This window comes from Tachypleus tridentatus, chromosome 3, assembly GCF_004210375.1.
Source record: "Tachypleus tridentatus isolate NWPU-2018 chromosome 3, ASM421037v1, whole genome shotgun sequence".
Taxonomy (NCBI): Eukaryota; Metazoa; Arthropoda; class Merostomata; order Xiphosura; family Limulidae; genus Tachypleus; species Tachypleus tridentatus.
This window is the reverse complement of record NC_134827.1, coordinates 104,187,672-104,206,604: the sequence shown is the minus strand read 5'-3', so window position 1 is coordinate 104,206,604 and position 18,933 is coordinate 104,187,672. Positions and strand designations below refer to the sequence as shown.

General features: G+C 35.7%; 1 protein-coding gene across 1 annotated transcript in view; it reads right to left on the bottom strand.

Annotated features, from left to right (window-relative positions):
* LOC143247657 (uncharacterized) overlaps positions 1-18,701 on the bottom strand; it is a 54,807-nt gene extending 36,106 nt beyond the window's left edge. Inside the window, exons 1-2 of the mRNA XM_076496037.1 lie at positions 17,867-18,701; positions 7,940-8,150 (exon numbers count right to left, since the gene is read on the bottom strand). Coding sequence (XP_076352152.1) covers positions 7,940-7,973 — 34 coding nt within the window. The 5' untranslated portion in view covers positions 7,974-8,150; positions 17,867-18,701. The remainder of the gene's footprint in view (positions 1-7,939; positions 8,151-17,866) is intronic.
* Between the last annotated feature and the right edge of the window lie 232 nt (positions 18,702-18,933).

Sequence of the window (18,933 nt, the reverse complement as noted above, 5' to 3'; positions counted from 1 at the left end):
TCTTACTCTATACGTGTTCATTTCTTGTTATTACGTAAAACCATCTATAAACTTTCTTACTCTATAGGTGTTCAGTTCTTGTTATTACTTAAAACCATGTATAAACTTTCTTACTCTATAGATGTTTAGTTTTTGTTATTACTTTAAACCATGTATAAACTGTCTTTCTTTATAGATGTTTAGTTTTTGTTATTACGTAAAACAGTGTATAAACTGTCTTACTCTATAGATGTTTAGTTTTTGTTATTACGTAAAACCATGTATAAACTGTCTTACTCTATACGTGTTCATTTCTTGTTATTACGTAAAACCATGTATAAACTTTCTTACTCTATACGTGTTCATTTCTTGTTATTACGTAAAACAGTGTATAAACTGTCTTACTCTATACGTGTTTAGTTTTTGTTATTACGTAAAACCATGTATAAACTGTCTTACTCTATACGTGTTCATTTCTTGTTATTACTTAAAACCATGTATAAACTTTCTTACTCTATAGGTGTTCAGTTCTTGTTATTACTTAAAACCATGTATAAACTTTCTTACTCTATAGGTGTTCAGTTCTTGTTATTACGTAAAACCATGTATAAACTGTCTTACTCTATACGTGTTCATTTCTTGTTATTACGTAAAGCCATGTATAAACTTTCTTACTCTATACGTGTTTAGTTTTTGTTATTACTTTAAACCATGTATAAACTGTCTTACTCTATAGATGTTTAGTTTTTGTTATTACGTAAAACAGTGTATAAACTGTCTTACTCTATAGATGTTTAGTTTTTGTTATTACGTAAAACCATGTATAAACTGTCTTACTCTATAGATGTTTAGTTTTTGTTATTACGTAAAACAGTGTATAAACTGTCTTACTCTATAGATGTTTAGTTTTTGTTATTACGTAAAACCATGTATAAACTGTCTTACTCTATACGTGTTCATTTCTTGTTATTACTTAAAACCATGTATAAACTTTCTTACTCTATAGGTGTTCAGTTCTTGTTATTACTTAAAACCATGTATAAACTTTCTTACTCTATAGGTGTTCAGTTCTTGTTATTACGTAAAACCATGTATAAACTGTCTTACTCTATACGTGTTCATTTCTTGTTATTACGTAAAGCCATGTATAAACTTTCTTACTCTATAGGTGTTCAGTTCTTGTTATTACTTAAAACCATGTATAAACTTTCTTACTCTATAGGTGTTCAGTTCTTGTTATTACTTAAAACCATGTATAAACTTTCTTACTCTATAGGTGTTCAGTTCTTGTTATTACGTAAAACCATGTATAAACTGTCTTACTCTATACGTGTTCATTTCTTGTTATTACGTAAAACCATGTATAAACTTTCTTACTCTATAGGTGTTCATTTCTTGTTATTATTTAAAACCATGTATAAACTTTCTTACTCTATAGGTGTTCAGTTCTTGTTATTACTTAAAACCATGTATAAACTTTCTTACTCTATAGGTGTTCAGTTCTTGTTATTACGTAAAACCATGTATAAACTGTCTTACTCTATACGTGTTCATTTCTTGTTATTACGTAAAGCCATGTATAAACTTTCTTACTCTATAGGTGTTCAGTTCTTGTTATTACTTAAAACCATGTATAAACTTTCTTACTCTATAGGTGTTCAGTTCTTGTTATTACTTAAAACCATGTATAAACTTTCTTACTCTATAGGTGTTCAGTTCTTGTTATTACGTAAAACCATGTATAAACTGTCTTACTCTATACGTGTTCATTTCTTGTTATTACGTAAAACCATGTATAAACTTTCTTACTCTGTAGGTGTTCATTTCTTGTTATTACTTAAAACCATGTATAAACTTTCTTACTCTATAGGTGTTCAGTTCTTGTTATTACTTAAAACCATGTATAAACTTTCTTACTCTATAGGTGTTCAGTTCTTGTTATTACGTAAAACCATGTATAAACTGTCTTACTCTATACGTGTTCATTTCTTGTTATTACGTAAAGCCATGTATAAACTTTCTTACTCTATACGTGTTTAGTTTTTGTTATTACTTTAAACCATGTATAAACTGTCTTACTCTATAGATGTTTAGTTTTTGTTATTACGTAAAACAGTGTATAAACTGTCTTACTCTATAGATGTTTAGTTTTTGTTATTACGTAAAACCATGTATAAACTGTCTTACTCTATAGATGTTTAGTTTTTGTTATTACGTAAAACCATGTATAAACTGTCTTACTCTATAGATGTTTAGTTTTTGTTATTACGTAAAACAGTGTATAAACTGTCTTACTCTATAGATGTTTAGTTTTGTTATTACGTAAAACCATGTATAAACTGTCTTACTCTATACGTGTTCATTTCTTGTTATTACTTAAAACCATGTATAAACTTTCTTACTCTATAGGTGTTCAGTTCTTGTTATTACTTAAAACCATGTATAAACTTTCTTACTCTATAGGTGTTCAGTTCTTGTTATTACGTAAAACCATGTATAAACTGTCTTACTCTATACGTGTTCATTTCTTGTTATTACGTAAAACCATGTATAAACTTTCTTACTCTATAGGTGTTCAGTTCTTGTTATTACTTAAAACCATGTATAAACTTTCTTACTCTATAGGTGTTCAGTTCTTGTTATTACTTAAAACCATGTATAAACTTTCTTACTCTATAGGTGTTCAGTTCTTGTTATTACGTAAAACCATGTATAAACTGTCTTACTCTATACGTGTTCATTTCTTGTTATTACGTAAAACCATGTATAAACTTTCTTACTCTATAGGTGTTCAGTTCTTGTTATTACGTAAAACCATGTATAAACTGTCTTACTCTATACGTGTTCATTTCTTGTTATTACGTAAAACCATGTATAAACTTTCTTACTCTATAGGTGTTCAGTTCTTGTTATTACTTAAAACCATGTATAAACTTTCTTACTCTATAGGTGTTCAGTTCTTGTTATTACGTAAAACAGTGTATAAACTGTCTTACTCTATACGTGTTCATTTCTTGTTATTACGTAAAACCATGTATAAACTTTCTTACTCTATAGGTGTTCAGTTCTTGTTATTACGTAAAACCATGTATAAACTGTCTTACTCTATAGGTGTTCAGTTCTTGTTATTACGTAAAACCATGTATAAACTGTCTTACTCTATACGTGTTCATTTCTTGTTATTACGTAAAGCCATGTATAAACTTTCTTACTCTATAGGTGTTCAGTTCTTGTTTTTACTTAAAACCATGTATAAACTTTCTTACTCTATAGGTGTTCAGTTCTTGTTATTACTTAAAACCATGTATAAACTTTCTTACTCTATAGGTGTTCAGTTCTTGTTATTACGTAAAACCATGTATAAACTGTCTTACTTTATACGTGTTCATTTCTTGTTATTACGTAAAACCATGTATAAACTTTCTTACTCTATAGGTGTTCAGTTCTTGTTATTACGTAAAACCATGTATAAACTGTCTTACTCTATACGTGTTCATTTCTTGTTATTACGTAAAACCATGTATAAACTTTCTTACTCTATAGGTGTTCAGTTCTTGTTATTACTTAAAACCATGTATAAACTTTCTTACTCTATAGGTGTTCAGTTCTTGTTATTACGTAAAACAGTGTATAAATTGTCTTACTCTATACGTGTTCATTTCTTGTTATTACGTAAAACCATGTATAAACTTTCTTACTCTATAGGTGTTCAGTTCTTGTTGTTACGTAAAACCATGTATAAACTGTCTTACTCTATAGGTGTTCAGTTCTTGTTATTACGTAAAACCATGTATAAACTGTCTTACTCTATACGTGTTCATTTCTTGTTATTACGTAAAACCATGTATAAACTTTCTTACTCTATAGGTGTTCAGTTCTTGTTATTACTTAAAACCATGTATAAACTTTCTTACTCTATAGGTGTTCAGTTCTTGTTATTACTTAAAACCATGTATAAACTTTCTTACTCTATAGGTGTTCAGTTCTTGTTATTACGTAAAACCATGTATAAACTGTCTTACTCTATACGTGTTCATTTCTTGTTATTACGTAAAACCATGTATAAACTTTCTTACTCTATAGGTGTTCAGTTCTTGTTATTACTTAAAACCATGTATAAACTTTCTTACTCTATAGGTGTTCAGTTCTTGTTATTACGTAAAACCATGTATAAACTGTCTTACTCTATACGTGTTCATTTCTTGTTATTACGTAAAACCATGTATAAACTTTCTTACTCTATAGGTGTTCAGTTCTTGTTATTACGTAAAACCATGTATAAACTGTCTTACTCTATACGTGTTCATTTCTTGTTATTACGTAAAACCATGTATAAACTTTCTTACTCTATAGGTGTTCAGTTCTTGTTATTACTTAAAACCATGTATAAACTTTCTTACTCTATAGGTGTTCAGTTCTTGTTATTACGTAAAACAGTGTATAAACTGTCTTACTCTATACGTGTTCATTTCTTGTTATTACGTAAAACCATGTATAAACTTTCTTACTCTATAGGTGTTCAGTTCTTGTTATTACGTAAAACCATGTATAAACTGTCTTACTCTATAGGTGTTCAGTTCTTGTTATTACGTAAAACCATGTATAAACTGTCTTACTCTATACGTGTTCATTTCTTGTTATTACGTAAAGCCATGTATAAACTTTCTTACTCTATAGGTGTTCAGTTCTTGTTATTACTTAAAACCATGTATAAACTTTCTTACTCTATAGGTGTTCAGTTCTTGTTATTACTTAAAACCATGTATAAACTTTCTTACTCTATAGGTGTTCAGTTCTTGTTATTACGTAAAACCATGTATAAACTGTCTTACTCTATACGTGTTCATTTCTTGTTATTACGTAAAACCATGTATAAACTTTCTTACTCTATAGGTGTTCAGTTCTTGTTATTACGTAAAACCATGTATAAACTGTCTTACTCTATACGTGTTCATTTCTTGTTATTACGTAAAACCATGTATAAACTTTCTTACTCTATAGGTGTTCAGTTCTTGTTATTACTTAAAACCATGTATAAACTTTCTTACTCTATAGGTGTTCAGTTCTTGTTATTACGTAAAACCATGTATAAACTGTCTTACTCTATAGGTGTTCAGTTCTTGTTATTACTTAAAACCATGTATAAACTTTCTTACTCTATAGGTGTTCAGTTCTTGTTATTACGTAAAACAGTGTATAAACTGTCTTACTCTATAGGTGTTCAGTTCTTGTTATTACGTAAAACCATGTATAAACTGTCTTACTCTATAGGTGTTCAGTTCTTGTTATTACTTAAAACCATGTATAAACTGTCTTACTCTATAGGTGTTCAGTTCTTGTTATTACTTAAAACAGTGTATAAACTGTCTTACTCTATAGGTGTTCAGTTCTTGTTATTCAACAGACTGTTATCATACCCGTTACATCTTCATGTGAACCCTACATTCAACAGACTGTTATCACACCAGTTACATCTTCATGTGAACCCTACATTCAACAGATTGTTATCACACCAGTTACATCTTCATGTGAACCCTACATTCAACAGACTGTTATCACACCAGTTACATCTTCATGTGAACCCTACATTCAACAGATTGTTATCACACCAGTTACATCTTCATGTGAACCCTACATTCAACAGATTGTTATCATACCCGTTACATCTTCATGTGAACCCTACATTCAACAGATTGTTATCACACCAGTTACATCTTCATGTGAACCCTACATTCAACAGATTGTTATCATACCCGTTTTATCTTCATGTGAACCCTACATTCAACAGATTGTTATCACACCAGTTACATCTTCATGTGAACCCTACATTCAACAGATTGTTATCACACCCGTTACATCTTCATGTGAACTCTACATTCAACAGATTGTTATCATACCCGTTACATCTTCATGTGAACCCTACATTCAACAGATTGTTATCATACCCGTTACATCTTCATGTGAACCCTACATTCAACAGATTGTTATCATACCCGTTACATCTTCATGTGAACCCTACATTCAACAGATTGTTATCACACCAGTTACATCTTCATGTGAACCCTACATTCAACAGATTGTTATCATACCCGTTACATCTTCATGTGAACTCTACATTCAACAGACTGTTATCATACCCGTTACATCTTCATGCGAACCCTACGTTCATCAGATTGTTATAACTTCCTGTACATCTTCATGTGACCGCTACATCCAACAGGCTGTTGTCAAACCTACCCAGTATATCTGTATGTGAACGCTACATTAAACAGACTGTTATCATACCTTCCTATTGGATTATAATGTAAATGCCACATCTAACAGATGGTTATCATTTCCATTAAATCTTCATGTGAACGCTACATCCAACAGCCTATGTTGATACCCATCACATCTTCATGTGAACGCTACATCTCTTCACTTGACTTAGGAGTAATATGTTTGATCATGTTCCGTTAAACTAAAGAGATAGAAATGTTATAGCTCTTCTTTAGAACATCAAGGATTCCTAAAAAGAACATTTAAATCGTTGTATTTGTGGTGGAATACGAAACACCCTGGGCCCGGCATGGCCAAGCGCGTTAAGGCGTGCGACTCGTAACCCGAGGGTCGCGGGTTCGCATCCCCGTCGCGCCAAACATGCTCGCCCTGTCAGCCGTGGGGGCGTTATAATGTGACGGTCAATCCCACTATTCGTTGGTAAAAGAGTAGCTCAAGAGTTGGCGGTGGGTGGTGATGACTAGCTGCCTTCCCTCTAGTCTTACACTGCAAAATTAGGGACGGCCAGCACAGATAGCCCTCGAGTAGCTTTGTGCGAAATTGAAAAACAAACAAACAAACAAACGAAACAACCACGTTGACTGCACTATCATAGTTCAACTTCTTCGTTCGCTGTCTCATTAATTAATACTAACATCTGGTAAAATCAATACTAAAAATCAATACATTAATGAGTATAATTAATTAAATATTCTATTCCTTTGTTTGTACTAATAAAGATGTGAATGGATTGTGAATTAGGTACCCTGCTTTTACTCACACCATGAATTCAAGGGTCCATGGTTTGTGGCCCATTGCCGTAAGATTGCGCTTTGCACTTTGGGAGGCTTATAAGAATAACAGTTAACTTCTACTCTTTCGTCGGATAAAATTCCTTAAAAATTGGTAGTGGATGCTACCAGTGCAGAGTTAGGAATATAACCATCTTTGTAGCTTCGAGTGGAGTTTCTTAAACAAACAAATACTGAAGGTTTTCACCTTGGATATCCTAAAACATTTTGAATGTTTAAGTGAACTGAAATGTACTTTTCAACAATAACACCAAATCTTCGGATGAGGTTGTTCCTTCAATCAGCATCGATTTATCCCACACTAACCCATTCTAGAGCCGAAGGGCAAGACAAGTACACGTGCGTTACTACAACCATTTTATTCTTAAGAAATATATATTACACTTTTAACTAATATTTGTCGATGCTCTAGTTGTTAGAAAAGTCGCTTTGAATTAAAACAACCCATATTTGAAGATGAAACGGAACAGTGGATGGGTCATAACTTTATCACAGGACGTCTTTGACAGGAATATATGTGTGGGCAAATTCATTTTGATTGTTACAAATACATTAAATACACACACACAGACAGAGAGAGAGGTAGAAACAAATACTATCATCTTAACAATTTTTGTGGTGTTTTGTTATGGGGAAGCGCGTGACTAGTTAATTATACTTTTCATAAGCCTGTACTATTTTTCAACACTATTCATTGTGCGGTCCATTATACGAAAGCTTATTTTTAAACACTATATTCTTTATCCTGTCCATTACGTGGAGAATTTCTGCATTTTTAAACACTAAAATATTTATTCGGTCCCTTACCTGGATACTTATTGTATTGTTGAACACCACGTTTAATGTATAACTAACACAATAAACTGGGTACTAGAATAAAAATTACTTACCCGTCGACATGTCATAGCTGGTATAAGGATACATAGGAGACGTAAGAAATGGAAAGAATGGGAAGGAAGATTCTAACCTCGATGTCGCCTTCAGTGGGGAGATCACCCCCTGAGGAACTGCACCGCCAGCCAGGATAATACGGTGAAATATACTCCGACGATATAAACGGTATTACCCCGGGTCCTGGCGACGACAGAGAAATGGAAGTACCTGTGAAAACACGACGGTTTACGTGATCAGTGGTTTTGACACCGTAGACTATAGTTGTGTCAATCACGAATTCAACGTTTCTCTTACGTTTCTAACTGAAGACGCGTGAAAGACGGCAGTTAATTTTTTTCAACTGAAGCAAATTCAGGTTCTCGTAACACAAAACGCATCAAGAGCGAAACCCAGAACTAAGTATGGGCCACGTGTGTCTTTATATGTATACATTTATAGTGTGGTAGAATGTCTTTATCATGTAAGGTTTGGTTTAGTTTGTTTTGTATTTCGCGGCAAGCTACACTAGGGCTAATTGCGCTCACAGTCTCGAATTTAGCAGTGTAAGACTAGAGGGAAGGCGGCTAGTCGTCACCACCCACCGCCAACTCTTGGGCTACTCTTTTACCAACGAATAGTGTAAATGACCGTCACACTGTAACGTCCCCCACAGCTGGAAGGACGAGCATGTTTGGCGTGATGGGGATTCGAACCCGCGACTCTCACATTACGAGTCCAGTGCCTCAACCACCTGGCCATTCCGGGTCAATTTCAGAAATAGTCCCACGTGTGCTAATACCTGTTCATTTGGTAAACTATAATCTATAAACTATGCTTTTAAATAGCATCATCGTGAGGTAAGCTTCGTCTTTACGTGGGGCCCGGCATCCCACTATTCGTTGATAAAAGAGCAGCCCAAGAGTTTGCAGTGGGTGGTGATGACTAGCCGCCTTCTTTCTAGTATCACACTGCTAAATTAGGGATGGCTAGCGCAGATAGCCTTCGTGTAGCTCTGCGTGAAATTCAAAACAAATAAACAAGCACTGTTTCTAAAATGTCAACAGTCTTACATTTCAAAACCACTGACATAATCACATTATCTGTATCGGGACCATGTCTGTATCAGTGGTTTTGAAGATACAGATCACTCGTTTATGAGATGTTCAATACTTACCAGTTTTTCCGAATTAATGGTGCACAGCTAAAACGGATCAGATAACGCCAGTGCAACAGGAAGGAGAAGATATAAATAGCACCTGATCTTTCCAGGTCTCTATTAAGTGTCGTGCTGCAACATAAAAAGATCGGTAAAGCCGTTAGCCCTCCCAAGTCGTGAACAATACGACTGACCTCCGACCCAGAGCAGACCGCACACCTGCAACGTTATCATCGTCGTACACGTACATATATGTAAAATTAGATGGACAATGTCTCAGTTTCACCTTACTTACTTTGAACTGTCAGCTTTGAAAAAAAAAACTGAATATTTGTTCGTCTTTTTTACCTTCCAGAGTAAAGAGTGTTTCTTTGAGGATTACTTTCATAAACGTTTGTTTTATTTTTATTTTGTCACGGAGTTCTGACTTATAAACACAGTTTCGAGGTCAGGTCAGGTGAGAGACAGCCAAGGATGTTACCCGAACGCGAGATGGTCAATTCCTTCGAAGGTGAAATTAATACAAAGATTGATTTATTTTACTTGTTTGTAGTTAAGCACGAAGCTACTGAACATATTATATGTGCCCTCCGCGGGTATCGAAATTCGGTTTTTAGTGTCATAAGCATTCACACTTATCACTAGTCCAGCCATCGGAGGGGGGGGGCAAACAAAAGAATGATAAAGAAAGTAATTCTCCCTGGAAGCAACATAAAATCACGTTCCTCGTCAGTTGAAGCATGCACGTGAGTAATGTATATAGTCACGTGCAATATACAAGTCTTCTCTGTTTTGGAGGAAGAATATTTGTTAGCAAGAAAGGGCACACTAAAATCCAAAAATAATAACAAAACCGTTTGGAATTTTGTGGAAGGATTCGTACATGAATGTAATTGGATTTCCGGGATTAATTATATAGCTGATGTAGAGTTGAAATTGATGAGACATTTAATCACATTCGAGTGGATTATAAAAAAAAACAAACAAACAGCAAGTTATTTATTATTATTTGTTTCGCCCCCATCCACAGTGGCTCAGTGGTAAATCTGTAGGCCTACTGCGCTAAGAATCGGGCTAAGATCTCTTCGTGGTGAGTATAGCACAGGTGGTCTATTATGTAAAGCTTTGTTATGACAAACAAAAATTATTTATTTCTAACATTACAAACCTCGCTCGTCCTCCTGTCGTTCTCACCTGTGACCTTTAAAACAATACATGTAAGAGAGCATTTGAAATGACCATGAAAATTGACGTGTTAGATGCAATTTCATTTTTAAGTCATCCAATCAAATGTGTTAAAGGAATGCGTAGTAAAGTGCTTTGGAAACGGTGGATTTATTCTTGATAATGGCGGAGATTGTGGAGAAGTTGTTGTTATGATGATTCTAGTGAACGTGGAAAGTTTTGTGAACGTTGACAAGAATGGCTTGACAGAAACTGATGAAATTGATTTAAAATTTACAATAGAATCACAAGTTGATAACAGTGTGAGAGATTCAGAAGATGAACAAAATGGAAAAGACAGTGAGGAAATAGAAATCCATACTTTATCACAAGTGTTAAGTTATATTAACGATATCAAATTGTATGCAAAAATGAAGTAGAAAAATGAACTTCATGAAAAGATCGTAGAATTGGCGTTCTTTTTTAACCGCGTGAAGAAGCCCATTAAAAAAACGAAACAGTTTAAATTGGACATTTTCTTCAAATAAATTTGATTAAGATTTTGTGTACTTATGCATATATTGAATTCCTACTTTGGTTTTTATTCTAATAAATATAGTGTAAACAGTATAATAACTTTATTCACAAACGTGTTACTTCCCTTGAAACAAGCAAGTATAACGTTCCGCTCAAAATTTTTATATAATTTAGAAAATGCATCTTCACTGTCTCAGCCGGAAAACCTGCTTAAGCTTGAAATTGTACTCGGTCTAGTGCAATTCCACCTTAGACAGGTTTCACTGTTTAACGTTATGTACAAATAAACGAATTTGCTTAGTAGGCGTATTAAGACGGTCTTTTAGCATTTGTTTGTTTTGGAATTTCGCACAAAGCTACTCGAGGGCTATCTGTGCTAGCCGTCTCTACTTTAGCAGTGCAAGACTAGAGGGAAGGCAGCTAGTCATCACCACCCACCGCCAACTCTTGGGCTACTCTTTTACCAACGAATAGTGGAATTGACCGTCACATTATACACCCTCACGGCTGGGAGGGCGAGTATGTTTAGCGCGACGCAGGCGCGAACCCGCGACCCTCGGATTACGAGTCGCACGCCTTACGCGCTTGGCCATGCCAGGCCGTCTTTTAGCAGCCCGGTGAATTTCATCCTCAAAGTCTATACAAGCGTTTCACGCGTTTTTGTGGTAACGGAACGCGAACTTCGGACCTTCATATCCACAGTTCGACAACTCATACCGTTCTCTACCGGTCGGGTCCGCGTATTGTGTGAAACAGAATAATGTTGTGCTATTTTTTACCCATTGCAATACAAAGAACTGAAAAAGTAGAACACATAGGGGTCCTGAGGAGGAGTTAATTACAATATTAATCACATTTTAATTTATATTTTTTGTCACTTATGTTGTTTTTGAGACTTTGCAGCCAATGAAACCATAAACAGGGACATACAAATGATTTAGTGAAAAATAAGTTATTAAAATGATTTGAAAATGTGTCGCATATTGTTGCAGGTAATCATGAAAATTGCTTGACTATTGTATATCGTGGATAAACATGTGGGTATTGTGTATTGTACTACATATAAACATAGAACATAAGACTGTCAGGTATTAGTTTTTGCTTGTTTGTTTTTATTTTGTTCTGTAATAATTTGTAAACTTTCACTTTTGTTTTGTTTTATTCCACAAACTTTGCGCCAAGCTTTAAGCCTATATAAGTATGGTCATCCCTACTTTCGAACTGACACGCTGGATAAACTGTTTGATCAACGTCATCCATCATAAACTGTTAGGGCACAGTTATCTTATCGAACGTAACAAGGATTCTTATAGCGCCCCCACGGCACCAAAGTGCGAAGCGCCTTTTTGCGTCAATGAGTCGTGAACCAATAATCTTCGGATCCACAGTCGAATCACTAGAAAAACTCGGCTATTTCCGGATTATCAAGTATTGTAGTAAATAAAAATAGACAATATGCTGCTATTTTGTTTTGTAATCTGTTAACATATAAAACATTCGGCTATTGTGGAAACATATGAAACGTATTTATTTACTCTCCTGTGTAACTAACTAGATAAAACAAATAGTTACTGTCTTATGTGTTTTCTACTACAGTACACAGTATCCATATCTTTCATACAAACAAGGAACAGCATCAAGCCACTTAAAACGTTTTGTTCCTTTAAAATATCGCGAAAACTTACGCTATTTTTTTTAGCCGCGGCATAGTGGCTCATAGAACGACTCTGAGTTTTGTTGTTGTTGTTTTTAGCTCCAAATTTTTAGCTCGTACCTCCGTCGTCTTTTAACCATTTTGAGATCTGATTACAGTTTTAGACTCAGGAGTTCAAATCCTTACAACCGATCATCTTACCACTCCAAAGATCTCATAAATTAATTTACTTTAATCCTGTCTGAAAGAATTTCAAGTGCCGCGGTTATTGAAGATTCCTTTTTGTTAAATGACATTGTAAAGGCTTCTTTGACTAATTTAATTGGATGGGTGTATTTTGTCTTTTAATATACACACGGCTCCAAAGTGTGTAGCTCGGTTTTTGTGGTGACGGGACGCGAACCATGCATCTTCATATTCACAGTTCAATATTTTATTACTAGAATGCACCTGGCCATACACTGTTAAAAACAAATCGTTGCCGTTTGTCCTCAGCCTCAACATTATAGCAAGGTCTATACGAACCTGGATGCTCTTAGTGGCACAGCGGAATGTTTGCAGACTTTCAACGGTAGAAACCGGCTTCATTTACCCGTGGTAGGCAGGGCACAGAAAGCCGTTTGTGTGGCTGTGTGCTTAATTACAAATGAGACATTATTTTATCGAGATGAAAAGTATAAGTGAAATAAAAATGGTACATTTAATTTAAAATGTAATTACTGTTGATTATAATATTTTTTAGGTAAGTAATTTACTGTTGGAAAGATAGAGCAATTATTCCGCATTATCAGTTTCTATGTGAAGTACATAAACATAGTTAATTAAAAACATATAATCCCACTTTGTCGGTTTTCATTTGTCTATATCATGGTAATGAAGCAAAATCGTCTCTTTCTACTCCCAGTCAAGACACGAAATTAAAAATAAAACACTATCTATTAATTATTTGTTTTAGTGATACATGGACTCGTTTTACGGATATTAACAAATTAACCCTCGTCAGTAAACAAGTTTGTTTGTTTGTTTTTGAATTTCGCACAAAGCTACTCGAGGGCTATCTGTGCTAGCCGTCCCTAATTTAGCAGTGTAAGACTAGAGGGAAAGTAACTAATCATCACCACCCACCGCCAACTCTTGGGCTACTCTTTTACCAACGAATAGTGGAATTGACCGTACTTATAACGCCCCCACGGCTGGGAGGGCGAGCATCTTTGGCGCGACAGAGATGCGAAACCGCGACCCTCAGATTATGAGTCTCATGCCTTAACACGCTTGGCCATGCCCGGCCAAGCGTCAGTAAGTAAATAAATAATGTCTAAACCATTGATCGATTCTGTCACGATCGATTACGGTTGGTGTCCTCCAGTGGCATAGCGGTATGTCTGCGGACTTACAACTCGAGAAACTGGGTTTCTATATCCGTCGTGGGCAGAGCACAGATAGCTCATTTGTAGCTTTGTGGTTAACTACAAACAAACAGAAATAGATGAAGGCACGTAGTAAATAGAGACAACTGTAAATTTAGAAATGTTTGTTTTACAGTTTAGGGAAGTTATGTTTTAAATTCGTTACAATTACAGAGATGCTTCTGTTTGAAAACTAAATAAATAATATCGTACACTTTGTTTTTAATAACTAAGCAACAGAGACAGAGAAGATTGACAAATAGTCTTAGGTTACTATTAAAAGGTAGCCAAGTAGTAAAATCTGCTGAGTCAACCGAGAGGAATCGAACCCCTGATTTTAGCGTTGTAAATCCGTAGACTTACAGCTGTGCTAGTGGGGGGGGGCAACTATTTTGTTGGCGGATTTGTATCGGTAGAAAACTATTACAATACAACCAGGTACAAAATAATTTTGAACCCGGCATTGCCAGGTGGTTTATGCGTTCGACTTGTAATCCGAGGGTCGCGGGTTCGAATCCCCGTAACACCAAATATGGTCGTCTCTTCAGCCGTGGAGGTGTTATAATGTGACGATCAATCCCACTATTCGTTGGTAAAAGAGTAGTCCAAGAATTGGCGGTGGGTGGTGATGACTAGCTGCCTCCCCTCTAGTCTTCCACTGCTAAATTATGGACGGCTAGCGCAGATAGCCCTTGTGTAGCTTTGCGCAAAATTAAAAAACAAACAAACATAATCATTTTGTTTCAATACCTGTAGCATTAGAGAAGTATTACAACATAACCAAATAATATGACAATATGTTTTTGTGTGTGTGTGTGTGAAGGGGCTATATAGTTGTAGGAAACTATTGCAAGAGGGTCATTTAACAAAACCATTTTGGGGGAAGGGGCTGTACAACCATATAAAATTATGATAGTATGGCCATGTACAAAAAAAAAAAAAAAAATTTCAGGGACCAACTGTGTAGTGTTTAATACGTAAATAAGTTTTATCTTTATTTCGGTTAAGTAAGTATTTTTCGACATAAACGAGAAAACTCTAGTAGAGTTTTTCTTATGCTGTGTTCGATTTTAATCACACATGTGCATATACATCCGAATGACACGAATCTAAGCGATGAATGTCAGTTTCTTCATTACACACTCGTGATACTCGTGTATAATTCACTCAGCAGCATTTCAACAACCTCATCCACGAGATAAGCGTCCTAAATTGTTTGTTTGTAATTAAACATGTGAATGTGCCAGGGTACACTATACTATTTAGAAAGATAGAATATTATTATTATTATTATTTGAGCGTGAGTTTCAGTTTCGGTTTACAAGTAAACCAATGCTGCGGCGCTATATATATATATAGGAGTCACATTTTATGAGGGTGGGTGGAGTGGAAGCGTAAACCAAACATTTAATATGAAGAGAATTTTTATTTATGTTGTAATATGCATATAAACCGATTTAATTGTTTAATTATATTTAGGTCCGGCATGACCAGGTGGGTTAAGGCGTGCGACTCGTAATCCGAGGGTTGCGGGTTCGAACCCCTTCCCACCAAATAGGCTCGCCCTTTCAGCCATGGGGGCGTTAAAACGCACAGTTAATCCCACTATTGGTTGGTAAAAGAGTAGCCCAAGAGTTGACGGTGGGTGGTTATGACTAGCTGCTTTACCTCTAGTTTTACACAGCTAAATTAGGGATGGCTAGCGCAGATAGCTTTCGTGTAGCTTTGCGCGAAATTACAAAACAAGCAAACAAACAAAAGGTTCAGAGAAAGGTTTCTAGAATGTCTCACGAATGGATGGGTTTTTGTATGAGGAAAGGTCGAAAGCTTTCAAACTGTTTTCTGATTGAAATGTTTAAGATTGTAAATGGAATTGACACCGCTGACCTATCATCTGCTTTCATATTTAACAGTGAGAATAGTTGGACAAGTAAACCAAATATAAATTTTGGCAGGATAGGAGTCATCTTCAACTAAGACAGTTTCATTTTTGTAACAGGGTGGTTGGCCTTCGGAATGGGTTGCCTTCAGATGTTGTAGAGCCAGTAAATTTAAACGAGTTTGAGAAACAGCTTGATAAGTGTATGAATTATAAGGGCTGGCTTTAAGTTAATTTAGTTTAGAGTGTACAACAGCCGAGATGGACTGATAGATTCCATGTTGTCCCAAAACGTTATGTTAATTAACCTTACGCTACGCGACGTATAGTTCTTGGGTACGTCACTAGGGTACATGACAGTTCTTGTATTTTGTTAATTATTATATTTTTGTGATCTTCATGACATATAATCCACTATCGATGCGGTCCATATACAGCATCATATTAAGTAACTTTCTATTTTTGCATATTACAACACTAGATGTAAAGAACTGATCAAAGCATTGGGGAACGTCACCCATTTTCTAAATAAAACACACGATGGATTTCACCAGGAATTAGTGTAATTAAATTAAATCTTGCCGTATGAGGCCCGGCCTGGCCTGGGACACGTCACTCATTTTCTAAGTAAAACACACGAGAGCTCTTACCAGGAATGTGTGTAATTAAATGAAATATTTCCGTGTGAGATCCGGCCTGGCCAAGTGGGTTAAGACATTCAACTCATAATCTGAAAGTCACAGGTTCAAATCCCAGTCACACCAAACATATTCACTCTTTTAGCTGTGGGGGCGTTATAGTGTTGCGGTCGATTCCATTATTCGTTGGTAAAAGAGTAGCCCAAGAGCTGGCAGTGGGTGGTGATAACCAGCTAGCTGCCTTCCCTCTGGTCTTTCGCTGCTAAATTAAGGATGGCTAGCGCGGATAGTCCTTATGTTAGCTGTGCGCGAAATTCAGAAATTTAACAAACAAACTTGCCGTATGATATACAACCAGCAACCTCACACCCACAAACAATTTCTTATATGAATACTTTGGAAACATTTGTTTAAAATATTATAAATATAAGACAATTTTTGCGACTTTACTCTAAATAGAAATAATAATCATATGTGCAAAAGAAAAGAAAACAACAACATGGAAATATTCAACGACCTTAAATGTGCGAAATGTTTTACATCTTCAAAACTTAAAAGTGTTTTCTTTCAGTTAAAATCTTCAGTTATAATAGATATAATATATCTTCTTGAGCCTAAATATTAAACTTTCTACTTTCAATTCGATTAATTATTTAACAGGTTCTTAAAGGGTAGGGGGCCCGGCATGGCCAAGCGTGTTAAGGCGTGCGACTCGTAATCTGAGGGTCGCGGGTTTGCATCCCCGTTACGCCAAACATGCTCGCCCTTTCAGCCGTGGGGGCGTTATAATGTTACGATCAATCCCACTATTCGTTGGTAAAAGAGTAGCCCAAGAGTTGGCGGTGGGTGGTGATGACTAGTTGCCTTTCTATTTAGCAGTCTTACACTGCTAAATTAGGGACGGCTAGCGCAGATAGCCCTCGAGTAGCTTTGTGCGAAATTCAAAAAAGCAAACAACCCTGAAGGGTAAACTACTCAAACTGATACTGTCTGCCATCTACCTTCTAATCAGCCTCCACGTGCTTGCGAAATTTCAGGAAAAAAATTGACGTAAATTATTATACCTTTTATTTCTAAGCATCTAATATATGTTTAGATTAGATCAACGGTGAAAGATACATAGTTCAGAGAAACCCGTGTTTTAATGAAGAAGTAAAATTGTACTTCTGTTTTAAATCTACTAATACTGTTTACTGCCATTCCAATGTTTTAACTACTGACCAGAGAGGGAAGACGATCAGTTATCCGAACCATACCACTCATAATTCACGCTGGGAACTGACTGTAATCCTCATAACGCACCCTCAGCTTAAATTACGGTGAATATTTTGCGTTAACGCACAGGTTCGAAGCCAGCTCGCCAACTCCGAAATCCAGAGCTTTTTTTACAACAGAGCTAACAAAAACATGTCAAAGGCGAAAACGTAAAAACAAAAGTCTGAAAACAGTCCAGACAAATTGAGAAACGTCTCTGAAGAAACGCTACAAAGAAAAATGTCAAAACACTTACCACCCTTTGGTCGTTTCGGAGGCACTATACGGAAGGCGCTTCCTAGCTGGATGTTCTCTTCAGCACTTTCGTGACAATTTTCCTTATCTATGGAGTGTAACATTATCTGGAAGTGGCCCAAGTTAATACGTTTGTAGGAAACAGGCTCACGTCCCTCAGGTGTTAAACTTCAGGGTTTGTTGCAGAGACTCATATGTTCCTTTGATATAAAGTGAGTTATTGACGTTTTCGCCGTTTTATTTGTAGTTCTTTTTCTCGGAGGATGAAACGGACAAACTACAGGCTTACCACACGACAACCGAACATTTAGTTAGTTTAACCTTGTTTTAAATGCCAGATTTTGACCGTCCGTTTTTCTTCTTGTGTCATAGTTTGTATATTTTATATACATATATTTATATATGTTTATATATTTATATATATGTTTTAGTTATACAGTAAAAGTTAGGTGTAGCACTAGACTCGTATGAAACAATAACCTTGTGATTTAACTTTTGACCTGAAAAAAGACAACAACCAAGTAGCCGGTCCGAGAATCCAAATCTCATTAGTACTTTCTGAAGTGAAAGTAAACGGTTTTGGTAAATTCTAACGACAACACGAGTCTGAAGCCGAAACACTTGTCTTCACTCGGTGACTCGGGTAGGCTTAACAACGAAAATGTTAAACCTAACAAACGAGCTAAAAACGATCGTGTTGACAGTTGGTCGGCTGGGGCATTCGCGATACCCGGTGTGTTAAAGTGAGCACGTGGATGTGACGTGAGAGGTCGGTAATAGCCGAGGTACCAAGTTTAGCCTCACGGTCAATAGTAACGTCGTACGTATGGGTTGACTCACTCTACTTGGACAAAGTCGATTATTATGATAATAATAACAATTGATTGTTAAGGCGATCTCACCAATCACCCACAGCCTCTATCATCGTGACGTAGAATATGCTATTAAGTCGGTGTGACATCTAGCGGGAAAAGTAGGTAATATGAGTAGATGAGGAATGAAACATACCAAGGGTGATTTGGGTACATTAGTTAGCTTTTCTTAGATAACATCTTTATTTACATTTAA